Source organism: Salvelinus alpinus, chromosome 6 (assembly GCF_045679555.1).
Source record: "Salvelinus alpinus chromosome 6, SLU_Salpinus.1, whole genome shotgun sequence".
Classification (NCBI taxonomy): Eukaryota; Metazoa; Chordata; class Actinopteri; order Salmoniformes; family Salmonidae; genus Salvelinus; species Salvelinus alpinus.
Window position 1 is genome coordinate 26,765,432 of NC_092091.1, and position 23,558 is coordinate 26,788,989.

The following is a 23,558-nucleotide window of genomic DNA, read 5'->3' on the forward strand; positions in this document are numbered from 1 at the left end:
TACACTCTCAAAAGCCAAGCAGCTTTGTTTTGTATTTGTATTTATTAAGGATTCCCATTAGCTGTTGCCAAGGCAGCAGCTACTCTTCCTGGGGTCCAACAACATTAAGACAGTTATATGCAGTTTAAAATATTACATGACATTACATTTCATAACACTTTACCCAATACATTTAGTGTTTTCCCTCGGACCACTACTCCACTATCACATATTTACAATAAATCATCCATGTGTACATGTGTGTAGAGTGCAGGTTTTATCATGTGTATGTGTATGTGTGTCTGTGTGTGTCTCTTCACAGTCCCTGCTGTTCCATCAGTTCTTTCAAACCAATTCTACTGCTTGCATCAGTTACCTTATGTGGAATAGAGTTCCATGTTGTCATGGCTCGATGTAGTACTGTGTGCCTCCCATAGTCTGTTCTTGACTTAGGAACTGTGAAGAGACCTCTGGTGACATGCCTTGTGGGGTATGCATGGGTGTCCGAGCTGTGTTCTAGTAGTTTAAACAGACAGCTTGGTACATTCAGCATGTCAACACTTCTTACAAAAGACAAGTAATGATGAAGTCAATCTCTCCTCCACTTTGAGCCATGAGAGATGTACAGGCATATTATTAATGCTAGCTCTCCTTGTACATTTAAGGGCCAGCCGTGCTGCCCTGTTCTGAGCCATTTTACATTTCCGAGGTCCCTCTTTGTGGCACCTGTTCAGACCACACGACTGAACAGTAGTCCAGGTGCGACAAAACTAGAGACTGTAGGACCTGCCTTGTTGATAGTGTTGTTAAAAAGGCAAGCCAGCGCTTTATTATGGACAGCCTTCTCCCCATCTTAGCTACTGTTGAATCAACATGTTTTGATCATAACAGTTAACAATCCAGGGTTACTCCAAGCAGTATAGTCACCTCAATTTGCTCAATTTCCACATTATGTATTACAAGATATAGCTGAGGTTTATGGTTTAGTGAATGATTTGTCCCAAATACAATGCTTTCAGTTTTTGAAATATTTAGGACTAACTTATTCCTTGCCACCCATTCTGAAACTAACCGCAGCTCTTTGTTCAGTGTTGCAGTGATTTCACTCGCTGTAGTAGCTGACGCGTATAGTGTTAGACATGCAGAGAGAGAGTGTGCCCCAGACGAGCAGGCCAGTGTCAGGATACCTGATGTTAATCACCCCCGGGTGGATCAAAGTTGAGCGCAACTGTCTCTGCTTCCCTTCGTAAGCCCTGTTAATTAAAGCAGCTAGCCAAGGAGTATCAGCTAGAAATCATTCCGTCGCTACTGCATAAAGCTGCATCCTTGTCATCTTAACAGTAGTTGCCATAGCGACAGTACACCCTTGAATGTCTGATTTGTCCTCCTACTTGCCAACACTGTGCTTTGTGCACAAAAGACACCTTCTCCTTTTCCCCCAACCTCCACCACAGAGCCTGTTTCTCCCCAAGAGCCACACAATTATATCGTCAAGCACACGTCACAATGCTTCATTCCCCAAAGGACATTATTATCTACTGTTTCATCAGGTATGGTTTAAACTTTAGAGTGTAGTATGACATGTATTTAGAGTAGTAGCCTATGTAAACATAGTTCAATAAACAAAGGAAAGATAGATATTTTTCTGTCTTATTTATACTACACCCATTGTCTCTGCCATTTCAGTCATGCATAGCTAGGAAATAACATTGTCAGTTTCAGGTAAGGTTGTAAGGTTAGAAGGTTAGAATCTGTAAGGTTAGAAAACATGATTATGTAGTCAAAAGGGTCCACACCTTGTATCAGCAGCCCTTGGCACCGAATTTCTATGCTAACTGTTCAAGTGCATGCACTGAGACAATAACTTAGACAGTCACATCATGAAAACTTTAAAGGGGAAATCTGCAGTAAGCAGCTGAGGGATGGGGCTGGAGAAATGTAATCCCTCTCAAATTCATAAAAACAGCTATGGATGCAAGGACTGACCACCGATGTGATCAAAATGATAGTTTTGAGGATTTACAATGACATTGTTTCCAAACATTGGAGTAAAACAAGCTTATATTTTGGGTTCTGACGGGGTACACCAGTTGAACTAAGCTCATGAGCCATTTATAAGTTACAATATATTCTTCAAGAATCAATGGGTGTATATCAATCATTTCGAAGTCCAGTCAGTGTGTAACTGTACACATTTGAATTCAAGCCAGTACTTGACACACGACACCTGTGCCTTACTACTCTATTTTCATGCACATTATAGTGATACTGTCTGTCGTTATAGTGATACTGTCGGTCATTATAGTGATACTGTCTGTCGTTATAGTGATACTGTCTGTCATTATAGTGATACTGTCTGTCATTATAGTGATACTGTCTGTCATTATAGTGATACTGTCTGTCATTATAGTGATACTGTCGGTCATTATAGTGATACTGTCTGTCATTATAGTGATACTGTCGGTCATTATAGTGATACTGTCTGTCATTATAGTGATACTGTCTGTCATTATAGTGATACTGTCTGCCATTATAGTGATACTGTCTGTCATTATAGTGATACTGTCTGTCATTATAGTGATACTGTCGGTCATTATAGTGATACTGTCTGTCATTATAGTGATACTGTCTGTCATTATAGTGATACTGTCTGTCATTATAGTGATACTGTCGGTCATTATAGTGATACTGTCTGTCATTATAGTGATACTGTCGGTCATTATAGTGATACTGTCTGTCATTATAGTGATACTGTCTGTCATTATAGTGATACTGTCTGTCGTTATAGTGATACTGTCTGTCGTTATAGTGATACTGTCTGTCATTATAAGGATACTGTCTGTCATTATAGTGATACTGTCAGTCATTATAGTGATACTGTCTGTCATTATAGTGATACTGTATGTCATTATAGTGATACTGTCTGTCATTATAGTGATACTGTCTGTCATTATAGGGCTGTTAGCACCAAAAGTACAGTGGAGGAAAAATAGAAAGACTCAAAACATCATGATTGTGTAATGGAACCATAAAAAGTAGTGCATCTAACCTGAGTTCTGGTGTTTGGAGGTAGTTTGAATGTAAACCCAATGTAAGTGTCATGATACACTGAAAGTGTTTTAAAACAGAATAGAGGTACTCTGAAATACCAAAGTGGTTCTTCAATCTGAATAATTTGTGTTTTTAAGACTGTTGTTTTAAAAACAAAATGTTTTGGTGGTTTCAGTGCATGTAAAAGGCAGCATCAAAACACACAAAATATTTTGGGGGCAGACTGTGTCTCTCATACAATGAAATGGTTAAGACATGCAAATGGTTTATAGCTTAAATATTGATTGATGATAAGGCCCTATGGAGAATATTTTTTGTGGGATTCCACCGTAATTTCAAATCATCAAATCAAATGTTATTTGTCACATGCGCAAGATACAACAGGTGGAGGTAGAACTTACTGTGAAATGCTTACTTACAAGCCCTTAACAAACAATGCAGATTTAAGAAAAATAAGAGTTAAGAAAATATTTACTAAATAAACACAAAATTATAACAATAACGAGGCTATATATACAGGGGGTAACCGTGCTGAGTCAATGTGCGGGGGTACAGGTTAGTCGAGGTAATTGAGATAATATGTACATGTAAGTAGGGGTAAAGGGACTATGCATAGATAATAAATAGGGAGTAGCAGCAGCAAATAGTCCGGGTAGCCATTTGATTAACTGTTCAGCAGTCTTATGGCTTGGGGGTAGAAGCTGTTTAGGAGCCTTTTGGAACTAGACTTTGCACTCCAGTACCGCTTGCCGTGCGATAGCAGAGAGAACAGTCAATGACTAGGGTGGCTGGAGTCTTTGACAATTTCTCGGGCCTTCCTTTGACACCGCCTGGTATAGAGGTCCTAGATGGCAGGAAGCTTGGTCCCAGTGATGTACTGGGCCGTATGCACTACACTCTGTAGTGCTTTGCAGTCGGATGCTGAGCAGTTGCCATACCAGCCAGTGATGCAATCAGTCAGGATGCTGGTTGCATCAGGTGTTTGGACCATGATAATTTGTTGGTGATGTGGACACCAAGGAACTTGAAAAAGACAACAAAAAAACATATACATAATAAAAACGGATGCAAGTCATTTAAATTATTTGTTAACAAGGCTCTGTTTTTAGAGGACTGCAGGTTGCCTAGTGGTTAGAGCGTTGAGCCAGTAACTGAAAGGTTGCTGGATCAAATCCCCGAGCTGACAAGGTAAAAAATCTGTTGTTCTACCCCTGAACCAGGCAGGTAACCAATTGTTCCCCGGTAGGCTGTCATTGTAAATAAGAATTTGTTCTTAACGGACTTGCCTAGTTAAAAAAATAATTAAACATTTTTAGACTTTATTATTATTTTACACAATGTATGCATGTTTGAAGATGGAAAAGTATACTTCAATATTAGTATTAAGAAGCTTGTTGTGCCATGAGGTGTAATGGATCATGATGAACGGACATGAAAGCCAAAATGACGTTCAGGGATGAGACAACCCATTCCCACAATACAGTATCCTGCAATGCTTGCTGTGAAACCGTCAGTTACTTCTGGTGGATTGAGCACTTTGCTCAACAATGCCTGACAAAGGGGTTAAACTGGCAAATGATCAGATACATAAATCAATGAAAATACTCGAGAACAGGGATCTCCAACAGGACGATCGCGAGCTACCAGTAGCTCGCATCCCACCTATGAGTAGCTCACCAAACAATTCTGAAAGTTATTGTAATTTTCACATGTTACAATGTAAACTGTCTAAAAAAAATCTCACAAGAATCAGACACCATAAACTCCCAGCTACTACCTAATCAACGCAACGTTGACATTATGCCACCCCTGTTTAGACACTATTGGCTTAAAAATCAAAACTTAACACAATAACTGCCAATTCATTTCCAGCAATTTTGCCCCTGTCTGTCAGCGTGGTGTGTGTATTTGTCCATCACTCTGTGTGTAGCCAGTTGATGTGACAACCTTCTTGTGGATTGACAGAAATACTTTACTGAAAACCTCCTCTATTAAATGTTAACTGCAAGGTTTACCTGGCATTAGTATATAATGAGTAAGTATATCGTTTGTATCTATTATTTGTAATTTGCAAACTTTGCTATGAAATTAGCAGTAGCAGCATCTCTAGACCAGCACATTAAAGGCACTACACGGCTATTGCTACATGGTCAATCCGTCGTCTGCATTGGTCGTGCAGCATTTAATGCAGAAGTCAGGGCATTCATACTTCATGCGCTTTGCCAAGTAGTGCAGCGCTGTTGTAAATTAAGTTGTCAAGGAAGTGAGTTTTTGTTTATACAGGGCCTCCCGCCCTCACCTACCGGCAACCAATCATGTCAATGCAGAGCTATACAGAGCAAACCACATTGTTGCATAATTTGAGAGGTGGACGGCGAAGCGATATAGAGCTCAATTTGGCCTCTGAGTGCCTCCTTGAACATTCCTTCCTACATCGTCATTACACAAAATAATAATGCCATTTTATTAATGTTTACATATCTTGCATTACTCATCTCATATGTACAGTTGAAGTCGAAAGTTTACATACACCTTAGCCAAATACATTTAAACTCAGTACAATACATTTAATCCAAGTAAAAAGACCCTGTCTTAGGTGAGATAGGATCACCACTTTATTTTAAGAATGTGAAATGTCAGAATAATAGTAGAGAGAATTATTTCGTCTTTTATTTCTTTCATCACATTCCCAGTGGGTCAGAAGTTTACATACACTCAATTAGTATTTAGTAGCATTGCCTTTAAATTGCTTAACTTGGGTCAAACGTTTCGGGTAGCCTTCCACAAGCTTCCCACAATAAGTTGGGTGAATTTTGGCCCATTCCTCCTGACAGAGCTGGGGTAATTGAGTCAGGTTTGTAGGCCTCCTTGCTCACACACGCTTCCTCAGTTCTGCTCACACATTTTCTATAGGATTGAGGTCAGGGTATTGTGATGGCCACTCCAATACCTTGACTTTGTTGTCCTTAAGCCATTTTACCACAACTTTGGAAGTATGCTTGGGGTCATTGTCCATTTGGAAGACCCATTTGTGACCAAGCTTTAACTTCCTGACTGATGTCTTGAGATGTTGCTTCAATATATCCACATCATTTTCCTGCCTCATGATGCCATCTATTTTGTGAAGTGCACCAGTCCCTCCTGCAGCAAAGCACCCCCACAACATGATGCTGCCACCCCCGTGCTTCACCGTTGGGATGATGTTCTTCAGCTTGCAAGCCTCCTCCTTTTTCCTCCAAACATAACGATGGTCATTATGGCCAAAAAGTTATATTTTTGTTTCATCAGACCAGAGGACATTTCTCCAAAAAGTACGATCTTTGCCCCCATGTGCAGTTGCAAACCGTAGTCTGGCTTTTTATGGTGGTTTTGGAGCAGTGGCTTCTTCCTTGCTGAGCGCCCTTTCAAGTTATGTCGATATAGGACTCATTTTACTGTGGATATAGATACTTTTGTACCTGTTTGCTCCAGCATCTTCACAAGGTCCTTTGCTGTTGTTCTGGGATTGATTTGCACTTTTTGCACCAAAGTGCGTTCATCTCTAGGAGACAGAACGCGTCTCCTTCCTGAGCGGTATGACGGCTGCGTGGTCCCATGGTGTTAATACTTGCGTACTATTGTTTGTATTGTTTGAACGTGGTACCTTCAGGCATTTGGAAATTGCTCCCAAGGATGAACCAGACTTGTGGAGGTCTACAATTTCTGAGGTCTTGGCTGATTTATTTTTATTTTTCCATGATGTCAAGCAAAGAGGCACTGAGTTTGAAGGTAGGCCTTGAAATACATCCACAGGTAGACCTCCTATTGACTCAAATTATGTCAATTAGCCTATCAGAAGCTTCTAAAGCCATGACATCATTTTCTGGAATTTTCCAAGCTGTTTAAAGGCACAGTCTACTTAGTGTATGTAAACTTCTGAACCACTGGAATTGTGTTACAGCTAATGATAAGTGAAATAATCTGTCTGTAAACAATTGTTGGAAAAATTATTTGTGTCATGCACAAAGTAGATGTCCTAACCGACTTGCCAAAACTATAGTTTGTTAACAAGAAATTTGTGGAGTGGAGTTTTAATGACTCCAACCTAAGTGTATGTAAACTTTTGACTTCAACTGTATATACTGTATTCTATACTATATATCATATCTTAGCCTATGCCGCTCTGTCATTGATCATTCATATATTTATATTTATATATTCCATTCCTTTACTTAGATTTGTGTGTATTAGGTATCTGTTGTGGAATCGTTAGATAATACTTGTTAGATTTTGCTGCACTGTCGGAACTAGAAGCACAAGCATTTCACTACACTCGCAATAACATCTGCTAACCATGCGTATGTGAACAATACAATTTGATTTGATTTGAAATGGTACACAGCATCATCTGTATGTGTGCAACAAAAGTTCAACATTCACCTTCTGCTACCATTTCTGTTAGCCGTCTACACATGCAATTGAATGTATATGTTAGATAAATCCTTGAATGTATATGTTAGATAAATCCAAGAACGCACTGCAACCGCCTTTGTAACGCAATGCTGCAAGACAAACACGGAATTCAATTAAAAATGTGTGTACTTCTGGTGTAGGTGGGGTCAGATGCGCAATTAAATGGGAATTACATAAAAAAATCTAAATCTGTTCGTTTTCTTCCAGACCCCCCCCAAAATGGTCTTCTGATGTGATTTAATCATTGACATGGACTCAGAACATGCAATTTCATTGTTTCTCTATGAACAATTGCAGAGTGAAAAACTAAAAATAATTAGCGAAAATATAAAACATAATTTGGAGAAACAACTGATTTTATATTGCCTCCTATTCGAGTTGTTTTTTAACCATTATTTTACCAGGTATATTAACAGAAAAAACAGTGCACTACTTTCTCTTTTACACTAAGTATCTGGGGAAGAGTTGCAGGGGAGAGTAGAATTTGCCTACTTGAAATCTAGAAAACAACTAGTAGCTCACGGCATGTTTCATTTGTTTTAAGAAGCTCTCATGCTAGAAACGGTTGGAGACCCTGCTCTAGAAGAAGGTATCTAATTCTGCACTAGACAGGATGTGAAACACCATAATACTGTTTAGAAGCTTGAGAGAGAGAAAACGACACCAAGAGAGAAGGTATGTAATTCTGGTTTTCAAAAAAAAAAATCTACTTGTTTTCAAACTTTTCAAATAGTGCTCCCAGTCCCTGGCAAGGTGTTGCGCAACCCTTGATTAAGTGGTGTAACAACACAGTGTCATGTCTCAAAACAGGATGATGTGTTTCAGTACTCCATCAAAGATAAGGTTGTCTCCTTTGCGTTGGTGGCAGCTCAGCTCCCACTCGTTTTGGTGTTACAAAGCACTTCATTTTAACAGTTTGATGATGCAACATCTGGCAACCAAGCCATTGATGTTAGCAAGTTTATTTTTTAGCACCATTGAGTTTAGCACCGTTGTTAATGATTGGATGATCAGAAGACCTTCATTAATTTTGAGTGTTTTCTACAGAACAATGTTAACAGTCCTTGTGAAAATCATGCCTGAAACTTAACAGCTGATATTCATTCATCATTGCACTTCATCAGAACTCTGAAGAGTTCGTATGGCATTGCTCCAGGATTTCAACCCCTGCCTTAATTTCAGCGGTTAAGTGTTGTTGTTTTGCACTGTTATCTAGCACCCAACGTGTTCTATTCTCAGCCTTTACTAGAAAGGCAGTAACCATAACCCTTCATAGCGTATAAAAATCATATCAATCATAATCTTTCTTCAACAATATTGGTGCTGTGTGAAACAACAAACATGTTTTCTGTCACATTGTGTATTGATCCAGATAGAGCTGAATTAAGTAATAATTCAACAAGTGGTAAAATGGTTAGTTGATCAAAACAGACAGATGTAGTCCCTGCTGGAAAATCCAGCTACCAGCTCAACCATGTCCTTACAAGTTTGTCCAAACTGGTCTACGAGCTTATTACCAGTTTGACCAGCAACTGACCAGCTCATACACCAAGCTGGTCTAAGATGGATTTTCCAGCAGGGTTGTAAATATTGACTATTGCCATTACAGAAGAGGAATACCAAAAGTAATTGAATAATACATTTAAAAAACATTGTAGGTACATGCATTGTTAGAATTTAACAAACAATTGACTGTACATTTTAAATGTATTATCAATCCTTTTTTCCTTGACAGAAAAATGATATCATCAATAACACTATAAATCACTTTCATTTGAACAAATAAGTTTAATATTTCATAAACACCCCGCTCTCACAGGTATCGCAAGGTTGTTGGGAAAACATAAACTTGTGCTCGGTAGCTTGTCAGGCATCCTCAACAACTAATACCATCCTATCTGATAGCATACTACTTGCAAGAAAGGCTTGCAGAATAGATACGCAATGTGTGGCCTGGATTCTCAAATTCATATAAACCATTGACGATCTAATGAAGCACAAAATCAAGCACTTATCTATAGAACAGCCCTGGCCTTACTATGAATCTCCTGTTTTAAGTGAATTACTTATTTACTCATCTCTTTTAAAGTGTGTGCGTGCACAAGATATCAGATTGGCCTTCTCACATGAGATTATAGGCACTTGTGTGGCAATATCAGCATCTGTGCTGTGGCTGTCATGGGATGTGGGTGTGGAATTCTTGTGAGAAGGTGTCCTCTGAGCTTTTACCTCCCTCTGGTGGAGTATTGTAGGTACTGTCTCTAAAATGGTCAATACAAACATCGATTCATAACAGAGATGACAACTTTCAAAAATATGCATTTAACTAGGAGTCCTGTCTTCTTTGACATAATGTATAAACCCAATAATCAAGCCAGTTATACACAGCTGTGAGATTATACACAGATAATATCCACAACGAATCGACCTCTCTATGTCAATGTCACTTGGAGAAGGAATGAATCAAAGGGAAATGTTTGTGGCAAAATAAGGGCGCGTCTTTCTGCTCTAAAGTAGGAAGGTAACCAAACATTTTTTATCAACGTAGAAAACTGATTGGATTGGAAAATGTCATCAACGTAAGGGAATTTCGTATTTTTTAACTTAAATTCAATGGCATGGTGAAATTTTTTGTTGATTTCACGTTAAATTCACGTTAGTGAACTGATGTTTGTGCCCAGTGGGACGTTCTTACAATCCATCTGTTCATGTATCTCTATCTGACGGAATACTAAAATGAATGAAAGGAATGCTATATTAATATTCATGCTGGCAGCACAACAAATCAATATTGTCCAGAGTGGGCTGTAAATTTCCTTCCGTGTACAGTAGTCTGCTAATCAGAAGCTGTTACCCTGAGCCCTCCCTGCCAGGTTTACGAGTGGCACAGAGCCACGGCACCAGGAACAGGGCGGGAGGGTGTTGGTGCCCGCTTTGCACCCGCCTGGCACCCTCCCTACATACGCCAGCAAAGGAAAACTCCACAGCTGAGACAGGGGATAGGCAGCAGATGGCCTGATAGACAGAGCTGCTACCCACTGTTACTGAGGAGGAGAAGAGTAGGCAAGGAAGGAGGTTGCCTAGCGGTTAGAGCTTTGGGCCAGTAACTGAAAGGTCGCTAGTTCAAGCTGAAAAATATGTTGAACCCTAATTGCTCCAGGGTCACTCTTGATAATGGGTGCGTTTGAGTGGTAAGGAATGAAACAGACTCTAGACAAAAGTTGGGGGAGGTGCATTTACATTTAAGGAGACACTATATCCAGACTGACTTAGTGTAGTAAGTGGATGCACTTTTATAATTTTCATACCAGTCTTCCGTGGGAATCAAACCCACAACCCTGGTGTTCCAAGTGCCACGCTCTACCAACTGAGCCAGAAGTCACAGCATCTGTGACAGTTGAAAGTCAGACACTAATGAGTTTTCCAGCAGCAAGATCATTTCTACAAGTTTTTCTTTATAATGTAGAAATAAACATGGCTCCAACCCCCATATCACACTGAAATCATATTTGTGTACATTGTACAATCAATCAGTGAGAGAGAGCATCAAATATCACATTAATTTGTATACAGTACCAGTCAAAAGTTTGGACACACCTACTCATTCAAGGGTTTTTCTTTATTTTTAATATTTTCTACATTGTAGAATAATAGTGAAAACATCAAAACTATGAAATAACACATATGGAATCATGTAGTAACCAAAAAAGTGTAAAACAAATATAAATATATTTAAGATTTTAGATTCTTCATAGTAGCCACCCTTTGCCTTGATGACAGCTTTGTACACTCTTGGCATTCTCTCGCTTTCGACATGTACAGTAGGCGCAAATCAGAACATTTTAAACCCCATAATGCAACACACTTTTAAAGGTGGTGACCAACAAGTGTCACCGACTTGACAAAAATGATCCGCTCGAATGCGCCCAATGGCAGACCCTGACCCTGACCTCACTCTCCGAGGGTGTTGGGAGTTGGGAAATAGAAAAAACACATTTCCAATTCACACATGCGTATAATACACACTTGTACATGTGTGAAATAGGACAAATAAGAAGCACCCACCAAATGATTATTATTGTTAAGACTGGACTGGCAAAGAGAAAAGGAAACTTCTGTGGATGGTACTAACTACTTCTCACCCAGTACTCTGTCTGTCCTGGCCAGGGTTCAGGGTCTCTCCCACTCCACCCACCTCACAAATGTACTAGCACCCATAAATAAACCCACAGAAATCTATCCATCTCCATCTCCCAGCGTGATTGAAATCCTTGAGCAGGGGAGAGTGTATGAACACCCGGTAATGAAAGTGATGTGGGTTTGTGCTAGGCTTGTTCTCTCCACGTAAGTACTATCTTCAACAGAGCGGTGGACCGCACTCCAACATAATGACATCAAACTGCAATCCCCTCCTTAACTAAAGCAATCAAAGTCAAGTCATCAGAATGTTTTGGGGTTGATAACACAGAATAAACTCTGCATATTCTCTAACATAGGAAGGGGATTGTATATGTGTCAGCAGTCCAGGGGAAATAGCAAATACCTCCAATGGATTTTCAAGTAGCTGCAATTCCCTTCTGATGAAATAATGGGATGAATGTGGCTTATTATGAATGCTGTCAGAATCCAGTAAAATGTGCACGCGTGTGTTTGTACAACACATTATCAATTGATTGGGGTAAGTATATTACCTAAAGTGCTCCTGCAACAGGAGAACACACTTCTGTGAGCCTCTTATACCGTGTAATTCCCCAAAGATCCACAAGAGGGAGTAGAGATATAGAGCGATGCCAGTCGGCTGATAAAGACATGCTGGGAATGACGCTTCTGTGCGTCAGCTATTTGTCAAACAGCTCCCAAGATCAACATTAGTCACCAGACCCAGAACATTTGGGTTTGTTTGTTAGTGATTTGGGGAATCTAAATGATGGATTACCCACATGCAGAGAGAGAAAGAGAGGGAGAGAGAGGGAGGGAGAGAAAGAGGGAGGGAGAGTGCAAAGACAATACATTTGAGTTTACAACACCTTCAGTCCCAAATGGGGCATTAGCATCAAGCTTGTTCACCACATAGCCTACTGTACAGGAGATCCTGGATGTTGAGAACATAAGGAAGACAAGGAAGGCTAGGAAATCATACCATAAAACCCAACTAATACAGATGGCCCCACAGAGCGAACCATTTCATGGAGAGCTCCTGCCCAAATGAAATAACTCTCCCTCAACAAAGGCAAGAGGCATTTCCCTGCATGCCAACAGCAATGAACACAGCTTCAGCTTTGATATTTACTGTAAATCTGCTATATAAATATGCAGGGGAGTGATTCCACAGCAAAGGACAGAGCATGTATTCATCCATCCTGCATTTTCATCACAGACACATGACAGACCCTCTAGCGTAGAGTTCTCAAGACTGTTGGGGTCGGGGACCCCTTTTGTGGCAGCAAATTCATCAGTGGCGGTTGTATGGTTTAATATCACACGTGTGAGTTCATTAGTGGAGTACAGGTCTCCTAACTACTCGTTGCTGCCTGGTGATATCTGGAGTGCAGTCACTGCATCTCTATCCTCTGAGAAAGGGAGCATTTAGCAGATCAAGGAGGTATGTAATGGCTAGTGGGGTGGCAGGTAGCCTAGTTTCTAGAGTGTTGGACGTGTAACCGAAAGGTTGCAAGATCGAATCCCCGAGCTGACAAGGTACAAATCTGTCGTTCTGCCCCTGAACAAAACAGTTAACCCGCCGTTCCTAAGCTGTCATTGAAAATAAGAATTTGTTCTTAACTGACTTGCCTAGTTAAATAAAGGTAAAATAAAATAAAAAATTAAATAGTGGGTTTGATTCCCAGGACCACCTGTACGTAGAAAATATATGCACGCCTAACTTAATGATCTTTGTGAGGGTTGGGGACTAATGGAATGACTGGAATAAATCAGAAAAGTGTTTACAGTAAGCTATGAACTCATCTGAGGAGAAGATTCTTAATGATAAAATGTGTCTGAGAGCAGTCTTAGCAGTTCAACACATAGATGTTGACAAACTGATGTAAATACAACGGAATCAAATCTCACCATCAAACAGTGTGGTTTGACATGTTATTTCAAGATATTGCCTGCATTCATTGTGATATCAATAAATTGGTCCCCTTTCATAATTAAAACACACACACATATTAAATGAGAGAACCAGGGCCATATTTCACAGATTGGTCTCAGGAGACACTGTGCTTTGCTGTTGGGGCAGAGGCCTGAGGGGCATGGTGGTAATATTCTGCTCTGTAAGAGGGGGTAGGTAGAAACACGCAGATAAAATGATCATGATATAGTATACTGTAGGCCATAAAGAGTTGTCTTCATTTTCTATACCTCTACACACATCTGTCTGTCACATTTGTTTTTAATTAATCTAATGGCTGAGGTGGTTGCTATATGATAATTCAATGTATATGTCTGAATGGAATAATTCGTATTTTTTTTGTTACTACAGCAAAAAAGAACAAATTAATCAGACAATCTAAAATTATGGGTCTATAATCAGATCCTCTTCACATTGCCATTACGACTGACGTTGACAAGTTATAGAGATAGCGTGTGCTATGCCTTCACTCACTACTATTGTTAAAGGCCCTTTAAATGCCTTGCAGTGGTAGTTAATGACTGTGTCTATCAAAAGCCTTTCTTTGTCTGGGCCCCTCAGGTTTCTCCAATTCGATAATGCATCACCTCTGAACAGAGAAAGCTCAGTCATGATGTGAAGCACATTCAAGAAATCTACCACTTCTTGTATTCCAGGCTGAATGTGGACTGAACTCAGATACAGCTATTATAAACATCTAAAGCTATACATACTAGTCTTTTATGTCACACACACTATATCACATGTGATTTTATATACTGTTATTTTCATAAACCCTCCCTTTTATATACTGTTATTTTCATAAACCCTCCCTTTTATATACTGTTATTTTCATAAACCCTCCCTTTTATATACTGTTATTTTCATAAACCCTCCCTCATATTGCACAGTTTGCAAGGTAATAATCCAATGGCAACCAAGTGCACCAGACAGAAACAGTACTGTTATACACTGACACTACAAAACCCTAGCTGTCTGAATGTCATTACCACGTCTCAGGGGACTCCCCCCGATCTGAATCACCACTATCTACCCCTCATCCGGGCATGTTTTGATGAGTAAGGGAATCTGTCCATTCAGGCCAAGAAACCCTGCCACTCCTCCCAGGTTCCTGACACCCCATAAAGAGACTGGGACCTGTCTTCTGACAGCTCTACATACACTACACCACCACTACACACTCTCTCCTAGCTAGTGTGATATTCATTTAACATGGCAGTATGCAACTTGCTCCAACACAACACTACTGCATTACCACCACGACAGAGATGAATGCAGTTTATGAGAGTAGTCCATCACACTGAAAGTCTTCTTCGCCCTCCTCACCCCAACAACAAGTCTGTTGTTGTTGTAATTGAAGACTTTAAACACAATAAGGGAAAACATTACTGTGCTACATACAGTGGAACTGTGTTCCTGCACTTTTCTATGACATAGAAGTGCTGGCTGACAGACACATTAGATAGGGCTGATGAATAGGCCTTCTCAATAAGTCAACATAAATAATGAAGCTGTGACAAACCACTCTGACATTTACACTGTGCTTCTTGTCTGAGTCAGCTTGATATATTTATAGGCTGATGAGAACAAGTGAGCTAGAAATTATTTTAGCTGTGTATCGGATGCAGTTGTATAAAGGCCACACCTATTGTGTGAAAGCTTTTATATGACCTTCCATGACCTCCCAGTCTTACATCCTGTTCACAGGTTTATAGAGGACCTCTGAGCCTAACTTTCAGGGTCGGCTGTTGACTGGTGTAATCAAGCATGTACGACCGGCTCAAAATAAAGGGATTAGAGGATAACCTAAACTGAGAGTTGCATTTACAGATACAAAGTGCAGCCATTTCTATAAGCGCGTCAATGGGCAGAGACACACTGAGAAAATGTGACAGAAAACAACCCGGGGGGTTTCAGTTTCCCTGTGTCAGGATCCAGTCAACCCAAATCCCCCGCACACAGGAACACCTCCACCTTTCAGCGCACTGCACACTGCTCTCATCCCTACCCTAATCCTCTCCATACCACCACCACAGCCAACCAGAACCCTGTGTTTGAGTTCAACCCCCATGTGCCATTCTCAATCACAATCTCATGGTCACATGGCAGCAGTCTCACAAACGTATTATCTTGCTATCTCTCAGTAGACTGTTATGAGGAAGGCATTAGAGTAGTGGAGTTGCTGTGGTCACTAGAACAGACCCCTTACCTTTATACCTGTGCCAGGTAACCATAGCTACAGGTTCTGACACAAGTTATTATGTTTTAATGAGTAGAACTGTTTTTTTTTTTTTTTTACAGTTTAGAAAACGTGGTTTCTATGGAGATATAGTTATGGACACGGCCAAGGTAATTTGCAGTCAGGTATTGAACAGAATTGAAAGTTGTGTAATATGTAAACACACATTCTGAGATCGTGCACTGATGCTGATCTAATGTTTCATGTACGGCAGCTGAGCCTTCCTGCCTTTCTGCTCCTCTCAAGAATGTTGATTCAAGTTCCCTTAAAATGTCTTCTGTGCAACCGCCAACATACGCATGTCTAGCACTGTAACCGGAAGACAATGACAACAGACAGCATGTTTTGTTGTAGTAGAACATTAGATCAATCATCTTTATGACACATATGAGGGACGGTGTTGAGATGATAAAAACGCCAGACTCATCACTCTGTGAGTAACTCCCACATACTGTCGCGCCGTCACCACACCCGACAGGGACAATTCAAATACGTTTTTTGGAGCCAATGAATGTGAATCATCTGATTGCATGAGGAAGTATAAGACAAACTGATGCCTCACCAGATTTGATGTGATATTTTCCACCTCTTACTTCTCTAATTTCTTTGCTCTGGTCTATCTACATGTTGTACATGAAGATCTGCAAATTAGCAAATCAATGATGTTCCCTTATACAGCATTTGTTTGGCATAGTCCCAGCAAAGTGAAAAATAACACGCATATATCTTTTAAGAAGACTGAATAACCTCTAGGGCAGGGGTGTCAAAGCGCATTTGGTCTTCACCAAGGTCCAATGAGCCACACTTAAAATTGATTATATTTCCATGCCGTCAAATAGTCCTCTATCCATCGCTTTTGGAATTTGCTATGCTCCCTGGCTGTCTAGCTTTCGTTTCGATTACTGTTAACAAGCTGGACAGAGTGAAGAGACTATAAAATATAGGTTCATTATCGTTTCTACACAGTTTCGATTTGGTTTGAGTTATTTCAATGTCGTTTTTTCGATCATTTTCCCCTGAAAAAAAATTATAACAATCAATTCCGGATGTTTGACACCCTTGCTCTAGTGTTGTTTGAGTCTATAACAATGTTTACCTGTGTTTGTGTCGAGGAGAAAAGGAACTAGAAAGGTGAATCACTGCCACTCTTGAGCAACAATCACTCATACCTTCTGAGTATAGAAATAACTTGAGAGGTGCAGAGTGAACATAATAATAGAGACCGTATGCTTGGGTTCCTGTCTGAAAGGACACCTTGTATGTTTTCAGGTAGAAGGCAGAAAGATTGTAGAGCTACTACACTTTAATTCCTATCTTCTCTATTTGGTTTGGGTTTGATGATGAAAGTGCATTTCCCTCCCAGTGAGCAGCCCCTCATTGAGTCCCACCATAAAAGTCATTACAGATACAGCACCTTCGGAAAGTATTCAGACCCCTTTACTTTTTCCACACACAGCCTTATTCTAAAATTGATTAATTAAATTTAAAAAATCCTCAGCAATCTACACACAATACCCCCCATAATGACAAAGCAAAAACATATTTTTAGAAATTTTGGCAAATGTATAATTTAAAAAATATATAAATACCTTATTTAAATAAGTATTCAGGCACTTTATTATGAGACTCGAAATTGAGCTCAGGTGCATCCTGTTTCCATTGATCATCCTTGAGATGTTTCTACAACTTGATTGGAGTCCACCTGTGGTACCTTTAATTGATTGGACATGATTTGGAAAGGCACACACCTGTCTATATAAGGTCCCACAGTTGACGGTGCATGTCAGAGCAAAAACCAAGCAATGTGGTCGAAGGAATTGTCCGTAGAGCTCCGAGACAGGATTGTGTCTCGAGGCACAGATCTGGGGAAGGGTACCAAAACATTTCTGCAGTATTGAAGATCCCCAAGAACACAGTAGCCTCCATCATTCTTAAATGGAAGATGTTTGGAACCACCAAGACTCTTCCTAGAGCTGGTCACCCGGCCAAACTGAGCAATCGGGGGAGAAGGGCCTTGGTCAGGGAAGTGACCAAGCACCCAATGGTCACTCTGGCAGAGCTCTAGAGTTCCTCTGTAGAGATGGGAGAACCTTCCAGAAGGACAACCATCTCTGTAGCACTCCACCAATCAGGCCTTTATGGTAGAGTGGACAGATGGAAGCCACTCCTCAGTAAAAGGCATGTGACAGCCCACTTGGAGTTTGCCAAAAGGCCACTAAAGACTCTCAGACCATGAGAAACAAGACTCTCTGGTCTGAGGAAACCAATATTGAACTCTCTGGCCTGAATGCCAAGCGTCACGTCTGGAGGAAACTATGCACCATCCCTATGGTGAATCATGGTGGTGGCAGAATAATGCTGTGGGGATGTTTTTCAGAAGCAGAGACTGGGAGACTAGTCAGGATTGAGGCAAAGATTAACGGAGCATTGTAGAGAGAGATCCTTGATGAAAACCTGCTCCACAGCTCTCAGGACCTCAGATTGGGCAGAAGATTCACTTTCCAACAGGACAACGACCCTAAGCACACAGTCAAGACAACGCAGGAGTGGCTTTGGGACAAGTCTCTGAATGTCTTTGAGTGCCCCGGCCAGAGCCCAGACTTAAACCTAATCGAACATCTCTGGAGAGACCTGGAAATAGCTGTGTAGCAACGCTCCCCATCCAACCTGACAGAGCTTGAAAGGATCAGGTGTGCCAAGCTTGTAGCATCATACCCAATAAGACTCGATGTCACGCCCTGACCATAGAGGCCATTGGTTCTCTATGGTGTTTAGGTCAGAGCGTGACTAGGGGGGTGTTCTAGTCATTTTGTTTCTATGTTTTGGGATTGAGTATGGTTCCCAATTAGAGGCAGCTGATTATCATTGTCTCTAATTGAGGATCATACTTAAGGGTTCCCTGTTCTCACCTGTTTTGTGGGATATTATTTTGTGTTTGTGCATGTGCACCACGTAGTTACGTTTCGTTGTTCGTTAATTGTTTTGTTTTGCTTAAGTTTCACTTTATATTAAAGATGTGTAACTCTACGTAGGCTGCGCCTTGGTCCTGTTCTTACGACAACCGTGACACTCGAGGCTGTAATCGCTGCCTAAGGTGCTTCAACAAAGTACTGATTAAAGGGTCTCAATACTTATGTAAATGTTATATTTCAGTTTTTTATTTGAATAAATTAGCAGAAATTTCTAAAAACCTGTTTTTGCTTTGTCATTATGATGTATTTTGTGTAGAAAAAAAGGGGGGGGGGCAATTTAATCAATTTTAGAATAAGGCTGTAACTTTAAAAATGTGGTAAAAGTCAAGGGGTCTGAATAGTATCCGAAGGCACTGTAAGTGATGATGTGGTGAGATTATTATGCCTCTCGGCTTGGCTGACTGATAGCAAACAACAGATCCATAACTTGATGTTGCATTACAAATATTATTATGGGAGACTCTGGGGGCCTCTCAGCCTATCAAACTATTCCTCATCCACATACCCAGTGAATTAGAAAATACATCTACAATCTAAGATCCTTACCATGCCTGAATACTAAACTCAATCTTCCATGGTTGAGTCATTATGAGGTTAATACTTAAATGATTATATAACTGTTATGCAACACCATTTAAGTATCATCAAGTAACTGTGAGGGAGAAAATGTAATAAGCAGCATGCATTTTCCTCCTTCGTTAAAAGCCATAGATATTGGATCTGATAGAGTTGTGATTTACCGTGTCCTGCCAATAGCCTTCCTGCATGCCCTCTAACCAAACTCTAAGCTCAAAAGTATGAATTATCCACAAGGCTGAAATTGATGGTCACATCCCTCTGCAGCTGCCTCTGGCTCTGCTAACATAGGATCCTTCCCAACAACGGCAGGGACAAACAGTCAGCATTTCAATGCTTTCTTCCTCCCTCACTACCACCCTCTTCCTTGTCTTCACCTGCTGCAACCTTGTGCACAGAACTGTTGTTTGTGGGAGCCAACCCTTCAATTAAGATCTACGTTTCCATGCAGCTGCACATTCAAAATTGTCCCCCTCATCCCTGCTGAAAATGCATTCAAATTGGAGTGTCATTAAAAAACCTATTACGTGCTTGTGTGTACCTCTCTATTTTCCTACTAGCAGCTGACAGAATCATCCTAAATGACAGTGAGAGGTAAAGGCCATGGTAATAACACAACCTGACTGGGACGATTATTGTCCCAAATAGAGTAACATCAATTATCTAGGCCATAGTGGGACAACCCAAACTGTGAAAATCATTCGAACAGGCCAGCTGACACAGAAATGAACCAACTATCCCTTTGTCACACACGCTCTGTTTTCCAATTTCACAACACATAAGAAACGCTATCAGCTGCTTAAAGCATGTCAGGACATCCTTCTGTACCCCTCCTACTCCCCTGACAATGCCTTGTTAATGAAAACCAAGAGGCAGGGTCAGGGCAGAGAATTAAAGTAGCAATTAAGCCCCCCCTATTCCTAAAATCAATGTCAACACACAAATCAGGTTGCAGGCAGTATGCTGCAGACTGCACTCTCTCACCACCATGCCAATACCCAACCCAGCTATAGAGGAGGGGAGACAGGATTTTTACCTCCCTGTGGTGATTGCTGACAGTGAGCAGCCCTTCAGTGTCCCTGCAACCCTGCTCAGCACCCCAGGCACAGGAAGACTTGCCTGGCTGGAGGGGAGGGGAAGATAGGGGTCTTTGACTGGGGCTGATGGAGGGAGGGGGGTATTATGTTAAACCTAATACTATTGCTCAGTGTGATATCTACAGAATATAAAATACTAAAGTAATTTAGAATAAAAACACGTTTCTAAATATATTTGAAAGTATCTTATCTGAAAATATAATTTTACAAAAGAGATTATTTTAGACAAAATAACCATAGGGTGATTTTTGTTATTTTGATCAATTCATGTTTTTTCTTCCCATAGCTGTGCGCATCCTAGAGCAAAACAACTGACATGTACGGGTACGACACTATAGACAGAAGTTGGCAGAAGAGGCTGTACCGGCTTACAGTACCAGTCAAACGTTTGGACACACCTACTAATTCCAGGGGTTTTCTTTATTTTTACTATTTTATACATTGTAGAATAATAGTGGAGACATCAAAACTATGAAATAACACATATGGAGTCATGTAGTAACCCAAAAATGTAAACAAATCAAAATATATTTTAGGTTTGAGATTCTTCAAAGTAGCCAGCCTTTGTCTTGATGACAGCTTTGCACACTCTTCACATTCTCTCAAATATAAGTCTATGGAGTTTTTCCTAGCCACCGTGCTTCTACACCTGCATTGCTTGCTGTTTGGGGTTTTAGGCTGGGTTTCTGTACAGCACTTTGAGATATCAGCTGATGTAAGAAGGGCTATATAAATACATTTGATTTGATTTATGGGTATCTACTAGCATGCTAGCAGATACCCATAGACTTCCAGTCATTGTGCTAATGCTAGTTAGCAATTGCACTAGCACTAGCTAGCAACTTCCTTCAAACACTATCCACGAGTTCATCTGCGAAAGTACATAAAAGGCCCAATTGCCAAAATCCCAAAGTATCCTTTTAACAATGAAAAAACCTAGCATTCCTCCTGACTTCACAGTAGTACAGTTGTGGGAAAAGTACCTAACTGTCATACTTGAGTAAAAGTAAAGATACCTTAATAGAAAATGACTCAAGTAAAAGTAAAAGTCACCCAGTACAATTCTACTTGAGTAAAAGTCTAAAAGTATTTGGTTTAAAATATACTTAAGTATCAAAAGTAAAAGTATAAATCATTTCAAATTAAGCAAACCAGATGACAGCATTTTCTTGTATTTTCAATTTACGGAAAGCCAGGGGCACACACCAACACACCTACATCATTTACAAACAAAGCATTTGTGTTTAGTGAGTCCGCCAGATCGGAGGCAGTAGGGATGATCAGGGATGTTCGGTTGATAAGTGCATGAATTGGACCATTTTCCTGTCCTGCTAAGCATTCAAAATGTAACAAGTACTTTTGGGTGTCAAGGTAAATGTATGGAGTAAAAAGTACAATATTTTCTTAAGGAATGTAGTGAAGTAAAAGTAAAAGTAGTCAAAAATCTAAATAGTAAAGTAAAGTACAGATACCCCAAAAAACTACTTAAGTAGCACTTTAAAGTATTTTTACTTAAGTACTTTACACCACCGCAGTAGTATAATTAAACAGAGTCCTTGGTAATCATATCACAAGTAAAAAGGAACAACCACAAATACACACAAATTCAGTCCATTGTTGGTTCAACGCCATGGAAAGAGATGTTTATAATAATCTATTATCAATCTGGAGGCGAAAGAAATGCACACCTGGTTAGGCGAGGTGCTGGCTAGCAGAGTAGAACACTTGAAAAAGAAAAGGAGAGTCGCACACTCTAGGAGCTCAGAATCAAAAATGTAATACCAACGTTTCAACAGCCAAGCTGTCTTCATCAGTATATACCCTTATGAAGACAGCTTGGCTGTCGAAACGTTGGTTTTAAATTATTGCATCTGAGCTCCTAGAGTGTGCGGCTCTCCTTTCCTTTTAGAATAATCTGTTAAACACTTAATTCATTGATTTGTTTAATTCATGTTGACAAATGTTTCTCTGCACACTGTAATTGCATATGAGAAAGAACTTATAAAAATGTTCCCTCTATGATTTCATTAAAGATGAAAGTCACTGTGAAACCATGTTCCATGGTGAAGCTAGCCTTAAATCAGTGAATAGAAGTTAGAATAAATAATAGAAAGATGTTTGACAGTCTGTCTATTTCACAGACTCATTCCTGTATATACTCTCCAGTTAGAATTAAACACATAAATTTCCTGCCACAGGTAATGGTCCTAACACGTGTTAGCTTGCTAGCTTAGAGAGGAGGCATGTTGTACTTACTCCCATTCCTTGCGCAGGGCTTGTGGGGTGCTCTGGATCTTGTGAGCCTGGTGGGCCTTAACGATGTCCCGCTGCTCGATGAGGCCCCCCCGGCGGCGCTTAATGACGATGGGACTGACGGGCCGGTCGGGGTCCATCCCCAGCACTCCCTCGACCCCGTTGTAGGAGATGTCCACATCCAGGGAGAGGCCACGGGGGGCATGGGCATTGTGGGGGAGGTAGAGAGTGTCGATGATGGCTGTGTGGGAGAGCAGGCTGTCTGACAGGCTCTGGGGTTCCATTAGGGAGCAGGAGTGGGAGCCGGTGGCCAGGCCAAGACGGTCCTTGTGCCAGTTCTCTGACTCGGGGTGGAGAACGTAGCGGTGTGGGGTGCTGCTCCCTGACACCCCCACCCTGGCCAGCTGGGGCACCTCAAGAGCATTGTGGTCCGCCAGGGTCTGAGCGCTGACTGAACAGGAGCCCAATTCCAACATTGTGGGGCCAGGCTCTCAGCATAATGCTGTGGAGAGAGGGTGAGAAAGACAGTTAACACATCACACTGGGGAAAATGAAGGGGTTTATACAGGAACTCCCAGTGGAAAGGCAGAGGTCTATTCTCACATACACACACTAATTGCTTGAGATCAACAGACCCCCATTCCAATGTTGTACAATTTAAAATAGTTCACGGTACACACAGTAAGTGTTGTCATTTTCAATAATAGAACTGTGCACACTGAGATATCTTGCTTCTGCTATGCATAATTGATTTACATTGAGGAATGGAGCATTCAGTAGTGGAATTTGGTGGATGGATGAATCAA

At 40.6% G+C, this 23,558-nt stretch overlaps 1 protein-coding gene across 1 annotated transcript in view; it reads right to left on the minus strand.

The window, feature by feature from the left end:
- The window catches only part of LOC139578464 (voltage-dependent R-type calcium channel subunit alpha-1E-like), a 130,557-nt gene extending 107,311 nt beyond the window's left edge, over positions 1-23,246 (minus strand). Inside the window, exon 1 of the mRNA XM_071406092.1 lies at positions 22,756-23,246. Coding sequence (XP_071262193.1) covers positions 22,756-23,228 — 473 coding nt within the window. The 5' untranslated portion in view covers positions 23,229-23,246. The remainder of the gene's footprint in view (positions 1-22,755) is intronic.
- Between the last annotated feature and the right edge of the window lie 312 nt (positions 23,247-23,558).